Source organism: Carassius gibelio, chromosome A1 (genome assembly GCF_023724105.1).
Source record: "Carassius gibelio isolate Cgi1373 ecotype wild population from Czech Republic chromosome A1, carGib1.2-hapl.c, whole genome shotgun sequence".
Taxonomy (NCBI): Eukaryota; Metazoa; Chordata; class Actinopteri; order Cypriniformes; family Cyprinidae; genus Carassius; species Carassius gibelio.
Window position 1 is genome coordinate 24311672 of NC_068371.1, and position 16140 is coordinate 24327811.

General features: G+C 37.2%; 1 protein-coding gene across 1 annotated transcript in view; it reads left to right on the top strand.

Annotated features, from left to right (window-relative positions):
* The window catches only part of LOC128016368 (rho GTPase-activating protein 10), a 49268-nt gene that overhangs the window by 18033 nt on the left and 15095 nt on the right, over positions 1-16140 (top strand). The window contains exons 2-18 of the mRNA XM_052600848.1: positions 2192-2287; positions 2499-2560; positions 4178-4249; positions 4421-4522; positions 5338-5448; positions 6207-6311; positions 6618-6747; positions 6863-6969; positions 7076-7170; positions 8193-8274; positions 8874-8913; positions 9060-9128; positions 9448-9522; positions 10989-11073; positions 11808-11866; positions 12678-12783; positions 14104-14263. Of these exons, the coding sequence (XP_052456808.1) occupies positions 2192-2287; positions 2499-2560; positions 4178-4249; positions 4421-4522; positions 5338-5448; positions 6207-6311; positions 6618-6747; positions 6863-6969; positions 7076-7170; positions 8193-8274; positions 8874-8913; positions 9060-9128; positions 9448-9522; positions 10989-11073; positions 11808-11866; positions 12678-12783; positions 14104-14263 (1556 nt within the window). The remainder of the gene's footprint in view (positions 1-2191; positions 2288-2498; positions 2561-4177; positions 4250-4420; positions 4523-5337; positions 5449-6206; positions 6312-6617; positions 6748-6862; positions 6970-7075; positions 7171-8192; positions 8275-8873; positions 8914-9059; positions 9129-9447; positions 9523-10988; positions 11074-11807; positions 11867-12677; positions 12784-14103; positions 14264-16140) is intronic.

Sequence of the window (16140 nt, forward strand, 5' to 3'; positions counted from 1 at the left end):
CGTTTAGCCAACGGTCCGTGGGCATGACATCTGAGACTGAGACTACTCAAACTGTTGCAGTCTGTCAGGCTTATAATGGAGGTGAATGGAAATCATGGATAAAACATACAATAAGACAAAAACAACAAAAAAATATACAGAAACAAAACCAAATTAAACCCTGCAGCATGTTACCGATACACTGATATGCAAAGACACAAAACGATCGATCTGTGCAAGAAATTAAACAGTATTTATATATTATTATTATTATTATTATTATTATTTTTTTTTTTACCTCTGGTGCATTACAATGCCTGAACTGTTTGAGCGTGTCCTCGACGCATCCTGTACGAGAGACGTCTTCGCAGACTTATAAGTGCATCACCACCACCTATCTCTCAAATGGACCATTGACACTCTATCTACAATGTCAATTGGGAGTGTCAGTGGTCCATTTGCTCTCAAAAATGCTGCTCAGGCATTACAGGCAAGATTAAATGAAAATGACATCCAAAGTTTTCTGAAGACTGTCAGTTTTCTTTAGAAATACAGTAATATAAAAACACCCGCAACAGGTTTAGACTTTGACACGTGCTGTGCTCATGTTTATTCAACGAGGTCAAAGCCTTTTGGAAAATCTGTTTCTGGCGGTCAGTTTGGATATTTCCCAATGTATGGGGAACACTATAAAACGTACCTGCTTGAACTCTTTCATTTGATCTGAGTGACTGTCTTTAAAGTGTTTTGTTAGTTTGGTGTGTTTCCTCCTTCTGATGTGGCGCACATCTGCACACCTTTCGGATAGCACATCAAGAACCTGCTTCACTGGGTACTCCATAGACCCCTTTTGCGCGGACGTCACAGGTACGTCACGGCGCTAGCTGGAGGCAAAACAAACGGAAAACTGGAGGCGGCTAATACAAACCAACACAGGGTCGGCTACTCAAGGAGCTTAAAATGTCGTCTTGTTGTGTTGTTGGTTGCCAGAATCGACGGAGAACATTTTATATACATTGTTGTTATTAATTGTGACCGGAATTTAAGAACATGGTAAGAAAGAATAAATACAGAAAGTTTATAATTAATTTGCAGTCTTCGGAATTTTTATTTCTAGAAAATATTTACATCTTAATAATAATTTTACTGTAATGTCACTCTTTATTTAATCTAAGGATTTATACGCCCTCAGTTTCTCTTTACTTTACACGCTCGGTTTCTCTATCAGGTAAGTGTAGATGTCAGGCCACTCAATCGGAGGTAATCCTGTCAGATTCTCCATCCAATGAGTGATTGTGTACGGGTCGACCATTCTGGTTCCGCCCGTTAAAGTTAACTTTTTCAAATAATTATCGCGGTCCCGGACAGTGAGTGACCTTAAATATTAAGATAAAGCAGATATATTCAGATCTTCTCCAGCCACTGTTAAAAAAACAAGCTAAGAAAACTCGCTAGCTACTGTTTGTTCAAGTGTTTAGGGGAATCTTTCTGCCTCCAGCTAAGCTCCGCCCACACAAATACGTCACCTTGTTTACCAACTGTAAAAGGGTCTATACCACCGGTACTTTAAAAATCTGGTATCGTAATTCTTTATTTTTAAGTACCTATTTGGTACCGAAGTACCAGGTCTTTTGACAACACTACTATAAACTTACATGTTATGCCAAATTAATAAACAAATCCCAACAATAAATACCATTTTGGTGCTCTTTAAGCATATGAGTGAATGCTGTAGCACCGCAGTTCAAGTGGCACGTGAAACCATCATATCTTTCTCTTTACTAGTTTTTAATAAGAATGTTTGTACACTGAAAGTTATATTATAAGATAGAGTACAACTTACTGAAATGTAATTGCTCATTTAGTGTTTCAAACTGCGAAAAATGAGTAAAGTTTGTAAAAAAATTCTACGTAACAATCCTTTTAATACTTAATAACCAGTTGGCGTCCATACTCTTATTAGAAAAGAAAAAAGAGAGGAGCATTTTGCTAAATATATGTGCTTTATTGCATATTCACATTTTTACTTAACCTGTTGTCTACATACGAAACATACACAATGACCTCAAAAGCTTTGAACGGTTGTTTAGGTTAATGTGTGGCACACTTTCCTGAATCAAAATAAAGGAAAAACTGAAACATCCACAAATAAAGCAATTCCTCATTTGCCTTTGGATTTAACATCTTTAATTCTTCGGTCTCTGATTTGCAGAGCTTTCAATGGCCCAGAAGAAGTTTGCTCAGTGCCTGGGTGAATTCAAATTCGAGTACATCGGCGATGCTAAAACTGACGATGAGAAGTGCATTGGTGAGTTTATTTTATTATTATTATTTACATTTAGGCATATGTATACATTTGCCTTTGTCTTAATACTTGGCTGCTAGTGTGATGTGAGTGAGATTATTGTTTATGAAGTGATTCATCTGTTTGTTTCAGATGGGAAGCTCACACACTGAGAAATATGTAAATAGTCCGGCATAAATAAACTTTGTAAAATGTCTGTCATATGCCATTTCAGATGAATCATTGCAAGAATTCTCCTCCTTTCTCAGAAACTTGGAAGACCAAAGAGATCTCATGGTGAGCACAACCAGTTGAGACTTGTATTAAAACACGCTCTGTTATACATTTAACTCAAATCCTCGCAGGCTAAACATAGTTTTGAAATCATGGTCCTTTGCAAGCAGAGAGAAACACAAAATGTAATCAACCTTAACATGGAGTTCAACACATACAGTACCTTATGAAGTGACATCACTTGTCTGTTTGTTCCTGCATGCTTCAGCGCTGTTTGACTCACAGTTTAGCCACAGGAAGTGAGTTATATTGCCATCAGTTATTTGTGTCCTCTGTTTCAATGACTCTGTGATTACACAAGACAGCTGCTTATGTGGAGTCATGTCACCTTAAATGAGCGGATTATGAACTGTATTTTCAAACTCTCTGGTTGAACGTTCAGTGCCACTTGATTTAAGTCCTTAATATGCAATTAATTAGCAAATTGCTTTTACAGTCGAAAAAAGGGTAAAATATTTTGATTCCTTAAAAAGGCAAAACGTTTTTCCCGTTACCGCAACAGATTCTTTCACCTGGCAGAAATGTGAGATTTTTGCATTCTTATGTTATTCTAATAGGTAGTTTGGCGTCTAGGTAGGAAGGGCTCGTGTTGCATGTAGGTCATGTTAGTGTTTATTTAGTATGCAGCATTAGTGAGCTGAAGGCCCTGCCCATGACTCAAAGTGCAACAGCTGACAGTTGTTTTGAGCTCAGATTTGAGCCCCACCCGTTCACAACCCTGCAGCAGGCCAATGATGTTGCGGCCCCTCGTCACACTGAAGGCATGCGTGGAAGGGGTGGGGCCTGCAGGCCCTGACAGGGTCAGAAAGACAGGGTAATCTGAGAACTAACAGTCATGCCATGGGTTTCTTTTGTTATCCCATTACCTCATTTCAGGGTAAAGAAGTGCTTTCATATGATAATAAACATAGGGAGAGCCTTGTTGTTAAAATATGGATTTTAGAAAATCATTGCTTTTTGAAAATTGCTTTAAAAATTTAAAGAATGCGTTTTATTACTTCAAATGGGCACACTGTGTTCCTGAACATCAAGAAACTTGATAATTTACTTAGAAAATTAAAAACGTCATAACAGAATTGTGTTTGCATTCATACTATTGTACTAAGCCCCTGTAGGAGTTTTAATGCATTTTCATTTGCTCACAAAATTTGCCTGAGAAACTTGCAATTTGCATCCACTCCCAAAGCTTCTGTGCTCTTTTACAAATGTTTTTTGTTAACTCCCCCCCCCCCCCCCCCCCAAACAATTTGCAGGCTAATGCAAAACTGGTGCTGGAAATAATGGAGGAAGAACTAGATTTCATTGATTTTATAAGTGAACAAAACATTTCCTGTGTTGTGAGAGTGCAAACGTTTAGGGGGGATATAGCAAAATTTCTCAGGGTATACATCATTTTGTTTCTGTGTTTCTCTATAGGCCTATTCATTTTTAGGGAATACTTATTTTAAAATGTAAAATGGCTACAATGAACCGTTTCACCTGTATTGGTATTTACAATTAAAACCTACAGTAGAATGTGCAAGGTTTGATTAATGAAAATCCTCATGGCATTGCTAATGTTTGATAAAAATAAATTAAGTTATGAAATGTCCTGTATTCAATTCATTTTTCTTTTAACAGACGAGAAACATCACAGAGACACTGATGAAGCCTTTAGAAAAATTTCGGAAAGAGCATCTCGGCTCAGCAAAGGTACAAGCAGAGCTCTTCCTGTCATCTCTTACATTCAGGGTGTTCGCAATAATTTTAAAAAATATTAAAAACATTTATTGAAATTAGTTCAGTATTTTAAAACTTGCTTCTCGTTCCTTGTATTAAAACAGTAAATTCCTCTATTTCATTATGTTCTCTTGCTATCTTCAGGAAGAGAGGAAGAGGTACGAGAAGGAAACAGAGAAGTACTACAGCTCACTAGAGAAACTTTTGAACATCTCAGCAAAGAAGAAAGAGCCACAATTACAGGAGGTACTTTACATTTCATTCTTCCTTCACACAAGATGGATGCGTAATACAGACTATTTTCCGAAATGGTACTTCCTTTCTGTATCTTTTCTGTAAGTCAGTGGTTTGTTGTATATTTTTGGGTGGGTATTTAGAGTAGATACTCAAAAGAGTACTGCACTGGCCACATAACCTACAGAACATCAAGTTTTGAGATTGCAATTGTGCAGTTAAAATATAAGTGTTTGGTTGCTATGCTTTTGTTGCGGTGCTAATGATGGTTTTTCTTTTATTTTCTTGTTTTACTTTAGGTAATAAAAGTCTGTTGCTATTTCTGCCATATTTAGAAAGCTTGGGATCCCACACAATTCCTTTCCAAGCCTGAGAAAGTGAAAGAGTGCAGTGTATCTTGATCTTGTCATTTTGATCAATTAATGTATGTCCGTCATTAGGCCTGTCGTGATTAGTCTATAAATCAATCAATCGCACAATTTAAAAAAAAACAAGCTCCGTAATTTTTTTGGCTACGATAATTTCTTTTTAAAATTTTTATTTATAAAGTGTAACATGTCATGATGTGGGGTAAGTCTGAAGTGCAGCATGTGGAAGACAGCCCGCAGTAGAAAACCTCTCTGATGGCACAGATGTCCCGGGAAAAAAGAAATAACGTCTCGCTAGAGTGACCAGCTTTGGGAAGCGCCTTTCATTTGCTTGTGGATGTTTGCATCTCAAGTGATATTGCATGATGATTTCTCTCCCCGTTTTTTTTTTTTTTTTTTTTTTTTTTTACCTTTTCATCTGTTGTTATGGTACTTTTTTACGTTCTGTCTGACTTTCAGGCGGACATGTCGGTGGAAGTGACGAGACAGCACTTTCAGGAGTCGTCTCTGGAGTACGTTTGCAAGCTGCAGGAGATACAGGAGAGGAAAAAGTTTGAGTGTGTCGAGCCTGTGAGTGCATGACCTTTCGTCCAGATTGTCATTCAGCTTGATTTATTTCATCATTGTTTGCTGTCGACAGCATCTGATATGCTGTCACTTATCACGAAAAAGAAAGGAAACACATTTACTGAAATTCACTTTCGGTTCTGGGATGTGATTGTACAGCACATGAATAAATGTTACAAATATGCATTTCTGTGTGTAGAATACTTAGACTGTACTGTATGTGCATATGCACTATTTCATAAGTAACCATAAGCTATAACACTTCAAGCTTTTCTTTTGCAGCACCAAACAGAATAGCAAAAAAAGGGCTATGATTGGAATTAAATATTACTTTGGCATGTGTACTCTACCTTATTCCAAATAATTAAAAAATGAAGTAGAATATTTAGTTAGAGCTGTTAACGCAGCATGCTTGCATTTGGGACTTTACCACACACAAAAGCATTCTATTAACATAAGTGTGTCCAAGCCATTTACAAGTGGGGCGAGTATTCCGAATAATTCACTCCCATTGTGCACACAGACAGATTGCATAAGCAAAGTGTTTTTTGCAGAGCAAATATTTGCCTGATTGCATTCACTTTTCCAGTTTATGGACACCTATATGACTTTTTGCTTGAAAATGTATCTTTTGATTTGAATTGAATATTGCATAGGGATTAAGACCCTAAGATTGATTATAGAAAATCAAGATTGTCTGTCCCAGAGGATATAATGAGTTCTCATTTTTCACTTTCTCTAATTCCCTTCTCCATATACAGATGCTGGCGTTCTTTCAGACTGTATTTACTTTCTATCATCAGGGATACGAGTTGGCCAAAGACTTTGACCATTATAAAAAGGCCCTTCAAATCAATATTCAGAATGTAAGTAAAAATGGATTAACGTTTTCGAATTTAATACAAAACTTTAGATCTATTTTTAAATGATTTATTCAATATAAATATTCCTTTTACCAAATGTGTGTATGCCATAATGTACATTAAACAGCTAAAAACACACAAAGAGTGATTCTCTGAGATTTATCTTCTTCTTGTTAACACTGGAAAAGAGTTCTTGAGCCAGGATACAGCAGCATTTTGAGAGGGCCATTTAGAGAGCATTTAGCAGGTCCTCACTGAATCTTCATAGTTGGTTTTGTTGTTGTTTTACGTGTGTGCCTCTGCTTTCAGACACGGAATCGTTTTGAAGGCGCGCGCTCTGAGGTGTACGAGTTAATGAAGAGAATCAAAGAGTCGCCACAGGAATACAGACAGACCAGCCCCATCAGCAGTGAGGGATATCTTTACGTACAGGAGAAAAGTACGCAAGACATTTTATGATGTAACGCTGGGGTGCCTTATCTGTCATTGACTGTCATGTCATGTGTCTTGTGCTCCACTGGTTGCATTGCTGATAGCTGTTGCTATTTCCACAGGACCTCCTCCTTTCGGATCCAGCTGGGTGAAACGCTATTGCACGTTTGTCAAAGAACAGAAAATTCTACACATGAAGACATTTGACCAGAGATCAGGCGGAAAGCTTGTAAATGATCACCACACATGACACATTAGTCAGGATAATGGCACGGTTCATAAAATATAAATGTATAGCCGATCTGCTGTTCACAGAATGTTCTGTATCCATTCAGGGTGAGAACGAATCTGTTACAATCAAGTCTTGTGTTCGTAAAACCACAGACACTCTTGACCGGAGGTTCTGCCTAGACATAGAGATCACAGATCGGTATGTTGGACATGCATGCACCACGAGTTGTGATGGTAACTCTTGAATAAATGTCATGTTGCATTTCTGATTCACAAGACATCAGGTCATTTAATTCAAGATGACTACCTTAACCCTTCTTCTGTGCTGAAAATCATTTTCCTAATTAGGTGTTCCCCGCATTAGCATAATCATTAGCTCATTAGCATAATAACTAGTATTTTCATGAAATTCCTCTCAGGTCAAAATGACTGGAACAAAACTTGAGTGTTAAAAAAAAGTCTTGTTTTAACAACTCTGACTCTGAGTCACCTGTAAACTGATATTCTTGAAGTAGATTTTTGCTTAAGAATAGGAAGCAAATCACAGAATTATTCCTTTATGATTTTTATGAGTTAAGAATTGAACTTCAGATGATAATAAACATGCAAAAAGAAGAATTGTAAATACCTCTGAAACTACTGGGTTTAACGTGAGAGTGCGAGACATAAGGAAAACCCAAATATTTTGCTCTTTTAGGATACACTAATGGCCCTCATTATTCAAAGCCAAAGCTGAGCTGGGCCGAGTGTATGATGAAGGTAAATCATGCATAGTGGGATCTTTTCAATAGCACCTTAGCAGATCAAAAATGTTTCTAAATTAGGAGGTGAATCAATCTCAATGTGAATATGCCTTTGACTTCAATAATCTAAGCCAATCTATCCAATTTGGAATTGATTGAACAGTCAAGAACTAGTAAATTGTCACCCTAGAGTTACATCATGTGTACATTACTCCTGTTGGAGACTCTCTTATTCTCTTTATTACCTCATATACCTCAAAGCATGTGCCCTCAAAACAACTCCGTCTGATGCAGATGCATAACCTTAAAATAATAGAAACATGAAATGGATAGACACTTCACTGTTCATGCATACTGATAAGACAATTATGGAGACAAATCATGCACAGTAAAACCAGTAATCTACAATAAATTAAAAAAAAGCAAATGAGTTGAGTTTTGATTTCATATGAGGCGGCGCACTTGTTTGTTTTTCTAGACCATTCACAGTGCTGACGGTCCAGGCACTCTCAGAAGATGACTACAGATTCTGGATAAACGCGATGGGAGGAAAGGAGTCGGTGTGTCAATCCCTCACTTCAGCTTCCAACAGCTATATTCAATAAAGACAATTCAAGTTTCTCAGTTGACAAAACCTAAATAACTTTTGGGAAGATAGCTTATAGAGCTGAACTAATGTTCAGAAGGTTTCAGTCAGCACTTTTTTTTTTAAAGAAATTAATCATTTAATTCAGCAAGCATTACAAATAATCAAAAGTGACAGTAAAAACGTATATTGTTTCAGAAAACTATTTCAAATAAATGCTGTTTTATTACTTTCTATTTATCAAACATTTCATTTCTATTATTGTTAATGAGCACTCAATACTGGAGTAAGGGCTGCTGTTTAATTTAAACTTAAAATTTATTTTTAAATAAAATAAAAATGAATGAATTAAATTAATTGAAATAATGTTTCAATATTATTGTGAGAGTAAGAGACTTAATAAAACTAAAAACAACCTTGCCGACTTGAAAGCTCTTAACAGTAGAGTATACTTCAAAGTGTTTTAATGCTCATCAGTGGTGTCTGGTTTGGTATATTAGTTCAGCTCTGTTTGGTGTGGTGTGTTTTATGCTGGTCTGGCTTGTGTTTTCTGATGTTTATCTCTCACCACAGATGCAGTATCTCAACCGGACACATTCAAGAGAAAGAGGAAGTAAGTGAAGTCCGATTGAGATCAGAGCTTCCAGTTTGCCTTTAGTTCTAGTGCTTATGAACAAAAAATGTATACATTATTTGTATGTTTGTATTTATTGCTGTTACATAAATTGTGATATTTATGATATTTGTGTGTTTCCATAGTTGATGCCCAGTTGGATGATGTCGGGATAAGCTTTGTGAAAAATTCAATAAACGCCATTGAAACCAGAGGTAAATCTCCATGTTTTAATATATGAAAATCATAAACGAAATAAAGCAACGCAAAATGTATCAGGCAGGGATTATATTGTATTTTAAGAAAAGAAAAGTCAACCATCTGCTCATCCTTCAATAGTTCACACAGTGTAGTAACAAGTTCTGATCACTAGATGTCAGAATGATCTAGCAGTTTTTCTAAACCCACACCAACAACCTGTTGTGCTTTGTTCAGGATAATACATGAGAATCTTAATGTGCTCGTGTTTAGCTTCCCATATCAGCTGGGATGTGAATTAATTACCTAACCTCTGTTACAAAACAATTTTGACAGGTATTAATGATCAGGGTCTGTACAGAGTGGTCGGGGTCAATTCGAAAGTACAGAAGCTCCTCAGTTTGATGATTGGTAAGTTGAGCCTTATTTGATTGCTCTGTAATTGTTCCTCAGATTTCTGTAATTTACTTGCAAGCCTTATAATTGTATCAATAGCCAGTGTCCTGTTGAGTCTCATTGGCATTCAGACGGTCATCTTGTCTGGTGTCTGTCTGTACGCCCCTTTGTCCTGTCCTTTAGGTGACACCTGACTCCATTACTGCAGGCAGGCAACCAGATGTCCGGACACTTCCTCCCTCTCTCTCTCTCTCTCTCTCTCTCTCTCTTGCGCTCTCTCTCACTTTCCCTTGATCCTATTTCACTTCTTCCAAAAACCCACCAAATGCTGCTCACCATCTCATGCTCTATTATCATCCTGTCCCATACTTGGCTTTCCTTCTTTCTTTCCTTGTGTCTATTTCGCTCGCTCTCCCGCAGTCGTAGCATGAGGATCTGGTATTCCTCTGCTCTGAATGCTAAACGCTGCCTGAGCCCCTGCTGCTACATGAACTCAGCTACTCTAGAAAACTAATAGCATTATCACTCTATATGGTTCCACTGTCCTCATCTGAGAACAGCCTGAGCCCTTGTAGTTGGCTCATCACCTTAAACCTGCCAAATATCCAGACATTAACATTTACATCAGAATGACCGAACAAAATTCCATGTTAATATCCAGATATAAGTCAGTGCCACAGTGATATAATCATAGTGCTAAATTAAATGTCTTTATGCCAATACCAATTGCTATATTTGTTCTCTTGACCGACTTTTTCTCACTAAAATGACTCAGGAGGATGCGCATACATTATGTTGCATTGTGATGTCAGTAAAATGCAAATTGAGTGTTGAGATGAGTGTTAATAATATGTCTGTACTGGAGCCGTGATTTGTTGTGTTGGAACTATTGTGTTTACAGGGACACTGGTTGAAGACTGGCTCATTTTAATCAAGCAATAAGCAATGAGAGGCCATGCAACTGCTGGCATTTATCATTTACTAAACATTATAATCATTTCTAATTTAAACAAAATAACCACAAAGATATTAGAAATGTGTGTCACATTACTACAAAAGTGTTACCATGAGTTTATCATTTATTTCTGTACCTTTCAGATGTGTTGTGTGCTTAGTATGTTTGTACAATTTTCTGTTTTCCCAGATGTTTAAACGTTTGGGCTCAGTTAGATTATTTGGTATATAGATCATTTGAACAATATTTCACTATATTACTCTTTTTTTTTTTTATTGTATTTTGATCAAATAAATACAGCCTTATTGAGCATAAGCCAATACCAGGCCCAAATCTGTGAACGGCAGTGTTTATTATAACCATTTAAAGTAATCATTAACCCTTTTCTAATATGAATGCAAAAAATATTTAGATACATTGTGACGACACACAACTGTGGCATTTTTATACCACAACCATAGTTTTTGCTATGCTTTTTTTTAAGATTATTTGAACTTGAATTATTTTATTGTTTTGTGATCTGTAGATGAGAAGAGCAATGAAATAGATCTAGCAGCCAGTGAGGACTGGGATGTCAAAACCATCACCAGTGCTTTAAAACTTTACCTGAGGTGAGTCTAAACTTTCTGCATTCTGCTTCTGCTTGAAGATAATAAACAGCTGAGTGAGTGAGTGAGTGTGAGTGTGTGTGTGTGTTCATTTCACTAAATGTACCGATTATAGTTTGACACAATACACCATTCATGCCCATTCATTCTCAACCCCTTTGCTTGTTTCAAGAGACACTTAAATGTAAAGCTAAATTCATGTGTGAACCCTCAGAGAGAAACTTATGGGCCTCTTTATTTATGAATAGAATTGAATCTCAAATAAAAAGTATCAAGGATAAATGAGATGTGTTCATGTAAAATATGTCAGGATGTGTAATCATTTGTCAGAGTCGCAGTGGGACATTCCTTTTCGGTGACAATATAATTTTATGCTGTTTTATTCAACATTTAATATTGCTTTTAATTAATTTGTGTAATTGATGTGTCACAATAGAATAGCACAAGGCAGCTTTTGTATCTCAGCAGCAGCAGAGCTGTATGTGTGAATGAATGATATTGGTGTCCTGGGCTCATTTTGGGTTAACAGTGCTGGGACGTGTGCCAGAGACTGAGCGAAAGTACCTTCAGATGAACTTGGTTATCATGTGTTTGTGTGCTCGTCTAATTTCTTGCAGTGATCAGCCACATTAATAATAGTGTTGTGTATATAATAATGCCCAATAAAGCCGATAAATCTCTCTCTCTCTCTCTCTCTCTCTCTCTCTCTCTCTCTCTCTCTCTCTCTCTCTCTCAAGGAGCCTTCCAGAGCCACTAATGACATACAAGCTTTATAAGGAGTTCATCATCCCTGCAAGTAAGGTCTTTGTCCTAGCTTAGACAATAATCAAACAACACTCAATCAATTACTTCACAAATGCTATAAACTTAGACTATGTGCATGTCTGAGAGAGAAGAGCTTATGATTTGTGAAACTGTAAGGTGGTGTTTAATGCTTGCGGAAAGTACCACTGAATTAAATTTCAGTGAAGGATTTTCAAATGATGAAAATGACCTCAGCAGAGATGTGTCGTCGTAGGTCTGGGAGTAGCTATAAGTCAAGACTACATGTGAAAAGGCAGACATTTACTAATTTGTTCTTGAGCTTTTTTAGAGGGGCATGTGTAGAGAAATATGTATTTATTTATTCAGGTTCTCCTGGAGCAACATTGCGCTGACCAGCCCTGAGCTTTAGCCTCTACACCTCACCGATGTTACACCCAGTGATGTTATTGTCAGCTAAAACTGTCTGAACTTAAATAAAGCTGAAATTACATAAATGTACCCAATTACTTGAGTATGTGCATTTTAATAGTAAAATCTTCAAAACTAAAAGGACGTAACTTATTTCCTTACTTTATATATAATTATAAAAAAATATATTATTAAAATAAATATATTATACATACGTATTTATACATAGGAGCAATCTATATTTGTCTATAACTCTATTTAAACATATTTAAGCATAATCATTTACATGAAGGTTTATTATGTATAAATCGTAAAACTGCATAATGTACATGCTATCTTCTAACCGACCCCCCCCCCCCCCCACACACACACAAACTCACAAACTTTTTATTATTATTATTATTATTATTATTATTAATATTTTGTCTACACAGAGAGTGCAACTCCAGAATCTAGAGTTCAGGCCATTCACTGTCTGGTTCATAAACTGCCAGAGAGGAACAGATTAGTGCTCAGTCTGATTACCAAGCATCTTGCCAAGTGAGTGGAAATATATATTTATATTATATTTGTTTAATTTTTTATTGTGTGTACATCCTCTGTTTTCTTTCACCAACCTTTTTACTTCTCTTGGCCTTCAGCCACTATCTTCTATCATTATTTCCAGCTCTCTCCCTCATTCCGTTCTTACCGTCAGTGCACAGAAGACACACCTTCCTACAGGAAGCACCCGTACAAACATCTGTAGGCTACCGCAAACAAACAGACAGCACTCTGGAGAGAAGAGAGAACTCCACACGGACTTTCATACGGTCCATGCTGATCTCGATCAAACGTCTTTCTAGAGAAAACAAGCCCTGTCCCTATCCATTCCATCCAGCAACTGCCCACTTAGAGAAGAGAGTTATGTAACAGCTTCTGTAAGAGATTAGATTAGTTAAAGATTTTCAAATACTGTTAACTATCATTACAATGCTTTACCGCAGGCATCACATTTTTATATATAATGTGAATGTAAGCAAATTGAAGATGAGCGCATAATCTCCCTAACCTCTGGCAATCAGTGACTGGGCAGACGCGTCTCCTCAAAATATAGAGTGGGATCTGCTGGCAGCTAAGGATGTGCAATTGGAAATGAAATTCAGGTTATCCACCACTAAATTCCTCTTCCATCGTCTCCAGCCCTCGCAAAATGCTTTAGGAGTTGGCACAGTTGCAGACCCATCAGAGATGGAGAGGAAAAGGCGTAATGTTGCCATAATATCTGAATTGGAATTAGAGAAGTGATTAATTGTTGTTCTCCGCGTGTTGTGTTTTTGTTTTCAAAGTGCACCCTGTGAAAGTGGCAAACTGAATTTCTGATACCTGTAGTTAGTCTGCATTTGGTCTGAAAAATGGTTTCTCAAAATAGGCATTTATAGCCATTTGCACAGGAAGAAGTACATTTTGGTTTGGAAATATAATTTCAATATATAGTTTATGTAGGTTTTTGTTTTTTTTTCTCTTGAAGGGCACTCTCTCTAAATGTGTTTGTTTGAGCCAGTGTCATTCAGACAGTATATGCTACATGAAGAACTAAAGGGAAGAAGGCAAATTCCTGATTCCAAGTCAGATGATCCAAATTAACCCATTTGTTCAGAGGATGGTAGTTTACTCTGTTTAGATATTTTACAAATTGACTTGCATGGACAATTTGAGTAATGAAGTTTGACTAAACAATTTCTCCATCAAAAAAAAAATGTTGTTCAGAATGCAGGTTTTAATGTTCACCCTTGTGATCTTTAAGTAACTAAATTAAAAACTTCAAAATGCTGTGTTTTCAAGTTTTTCAGAGATATCTGTGTGTGTGTGTGTGTGTAGTGTTGCTGCCCACAGCAAACAGAACCTGATGACAGTGGCGAACCTTGGCGTAGTGTTTGGCCCCACACTCATGAGGCCGCAGGAAGATACGGTGGCAGCCATTATGGACCTGAAGTTCCAGAACATTGTGGTGGAGATTCTCATAGAACAGCATGAAAAGGTGAGACTTCAACACCTGGTGTGCTGCCAAAAAAAGTTGTCTAGGTTGGCAGCTCATAAGGTTTAAAGACACCACTAGTACTTTAGAGAGTATCACATCACAGAGAGCAGATAATGAGTTATAGAGAGTGATAGTGAGTTGATTTGACTGACTTTTTCTATAAAGTCTGTCTACACTGAGCTTTGTGTACTTCTCTCTACAGCCAGGAGGGGGAGCCATGTGTGTTTTGACTGGCCACTGCTCAGTCAGCTTTTCTCTCTGATGGAACGCCACACTCATTTGGCTAAAATACAGGTTAAAATGCTGATTCAATCAGCTTTAGATGACCGTAATCTAGTTAATCCTAAAATGGGGTTCATTCTGAGGGACAAAGGGAGAAGGAGTGAGATTATTTCATAATCTCTAAACTATTTAGCCTACATTTGAAACAGGCTGATTGCTTTCAAACTATGCACAATGTTGTCCACGATGATCATATTTCAGTTCAGTAATTATAAATAAACACTGGGATCTATTAATCACTTTTGCTGATTTGATTTTTACAATTTGATATTCTGTTTTGCAAAGTGATCTTGGGCTGTAGGAAAAGGTGTGTATGAAATAATAATAATAATAATAATAATAATAATATTTATTATTAGTAGTAGTAGTAGTAGTAGTAGTAGTAGCAGCAGTATTAAATCAAAAACTTCAATAGAGATTTCATTTGATTAAAATGTAGACAGAACAACTGTTAAATTTAATGCAGTAGTTATACACAGTATTACAAGGCATAAGCAAAGCAATATGTCAGAATTATGGTTGTTTTATTATACATTTCAGGATAAGAACATACTACAGTATGTGTACTTGGTATATGTAATTATGCAAATATTTCTCAGTATATTTTGAAAAGCAGATCTGAAGCATCATACAATATAACGTACATGTGCAGATTGTTTAATATGCAGCATACCGAGACCAAATGATATTGACCTTGATGTTGTTTTGATGCGAGTTGAGATAAGTGAGCGAAGTGTTGAGATTCAGGAGAAGGAATGACTCTGCAGAGCAGCGGACTGATTAGCTCCTCTCCAGACTGCTGATACCCCCAGATGCACTCAACAGACAGTGCTTTTGCATTCAGGTCCATCTGTAGAGAGAGAGAGAGAGAGAGAGAGAGAGAGAGAAGTCGAAAATGTTGCGAGACAAAGAAGAAACGAAGGGGGGGAAAGTGTGTAGACTGTGGGTAAAGAGAGAGAGGGGGGGGGGGGGGTCAGAGGGTAACAAGGGAGGCAGGGCTGGAAGGAGAAAGATGAGGTAGAAAGTCTGAGACAGTGAAAGAGAGGAATGGGCAAAGACTGAGATGGAAAAAGAGAGAGAGAGCAGGCTTTGCTGTCGTCTGCAGAATTTCACAGCAGTATCAGATTTCTATCCCTTCTTCCAGCTCTCTGTCGAGACTTGCACACTTCTGTTCACCTCCGTCACTCACACTAGCCGTCTGGGGTTCAAATATAAATACTGCGTGACTATAATGAAATCCTGTGTTGTCACTGAATGGCTGCCACTCGTTCAGATTTGACGTCAGTCTGAGAGTTTCACAATGACCTGGGCAACATGCTTGGGTGTCTCTTATTTAGGCTTAACTCTCATGAGAGCTCTTTTGATGTCTATTTTAACAGCATGCTGTTAATGAAGCTTGCAGACACCTCTTACATAGTGACAGTTTACTTTTTTTTTTTGTATTTATTAATTTTCTTGTTGTTCCCGTACTGTTTTATTCTTCTATTTCCATGGAACACTAAAGAAGAAGTTTTGAACAATGTTCGGAGCTATGGGTTGGCTGTAGCCATCACTAACCTAACCTTGGCTACCCCACTCACAAGTGCAGTTTTTGT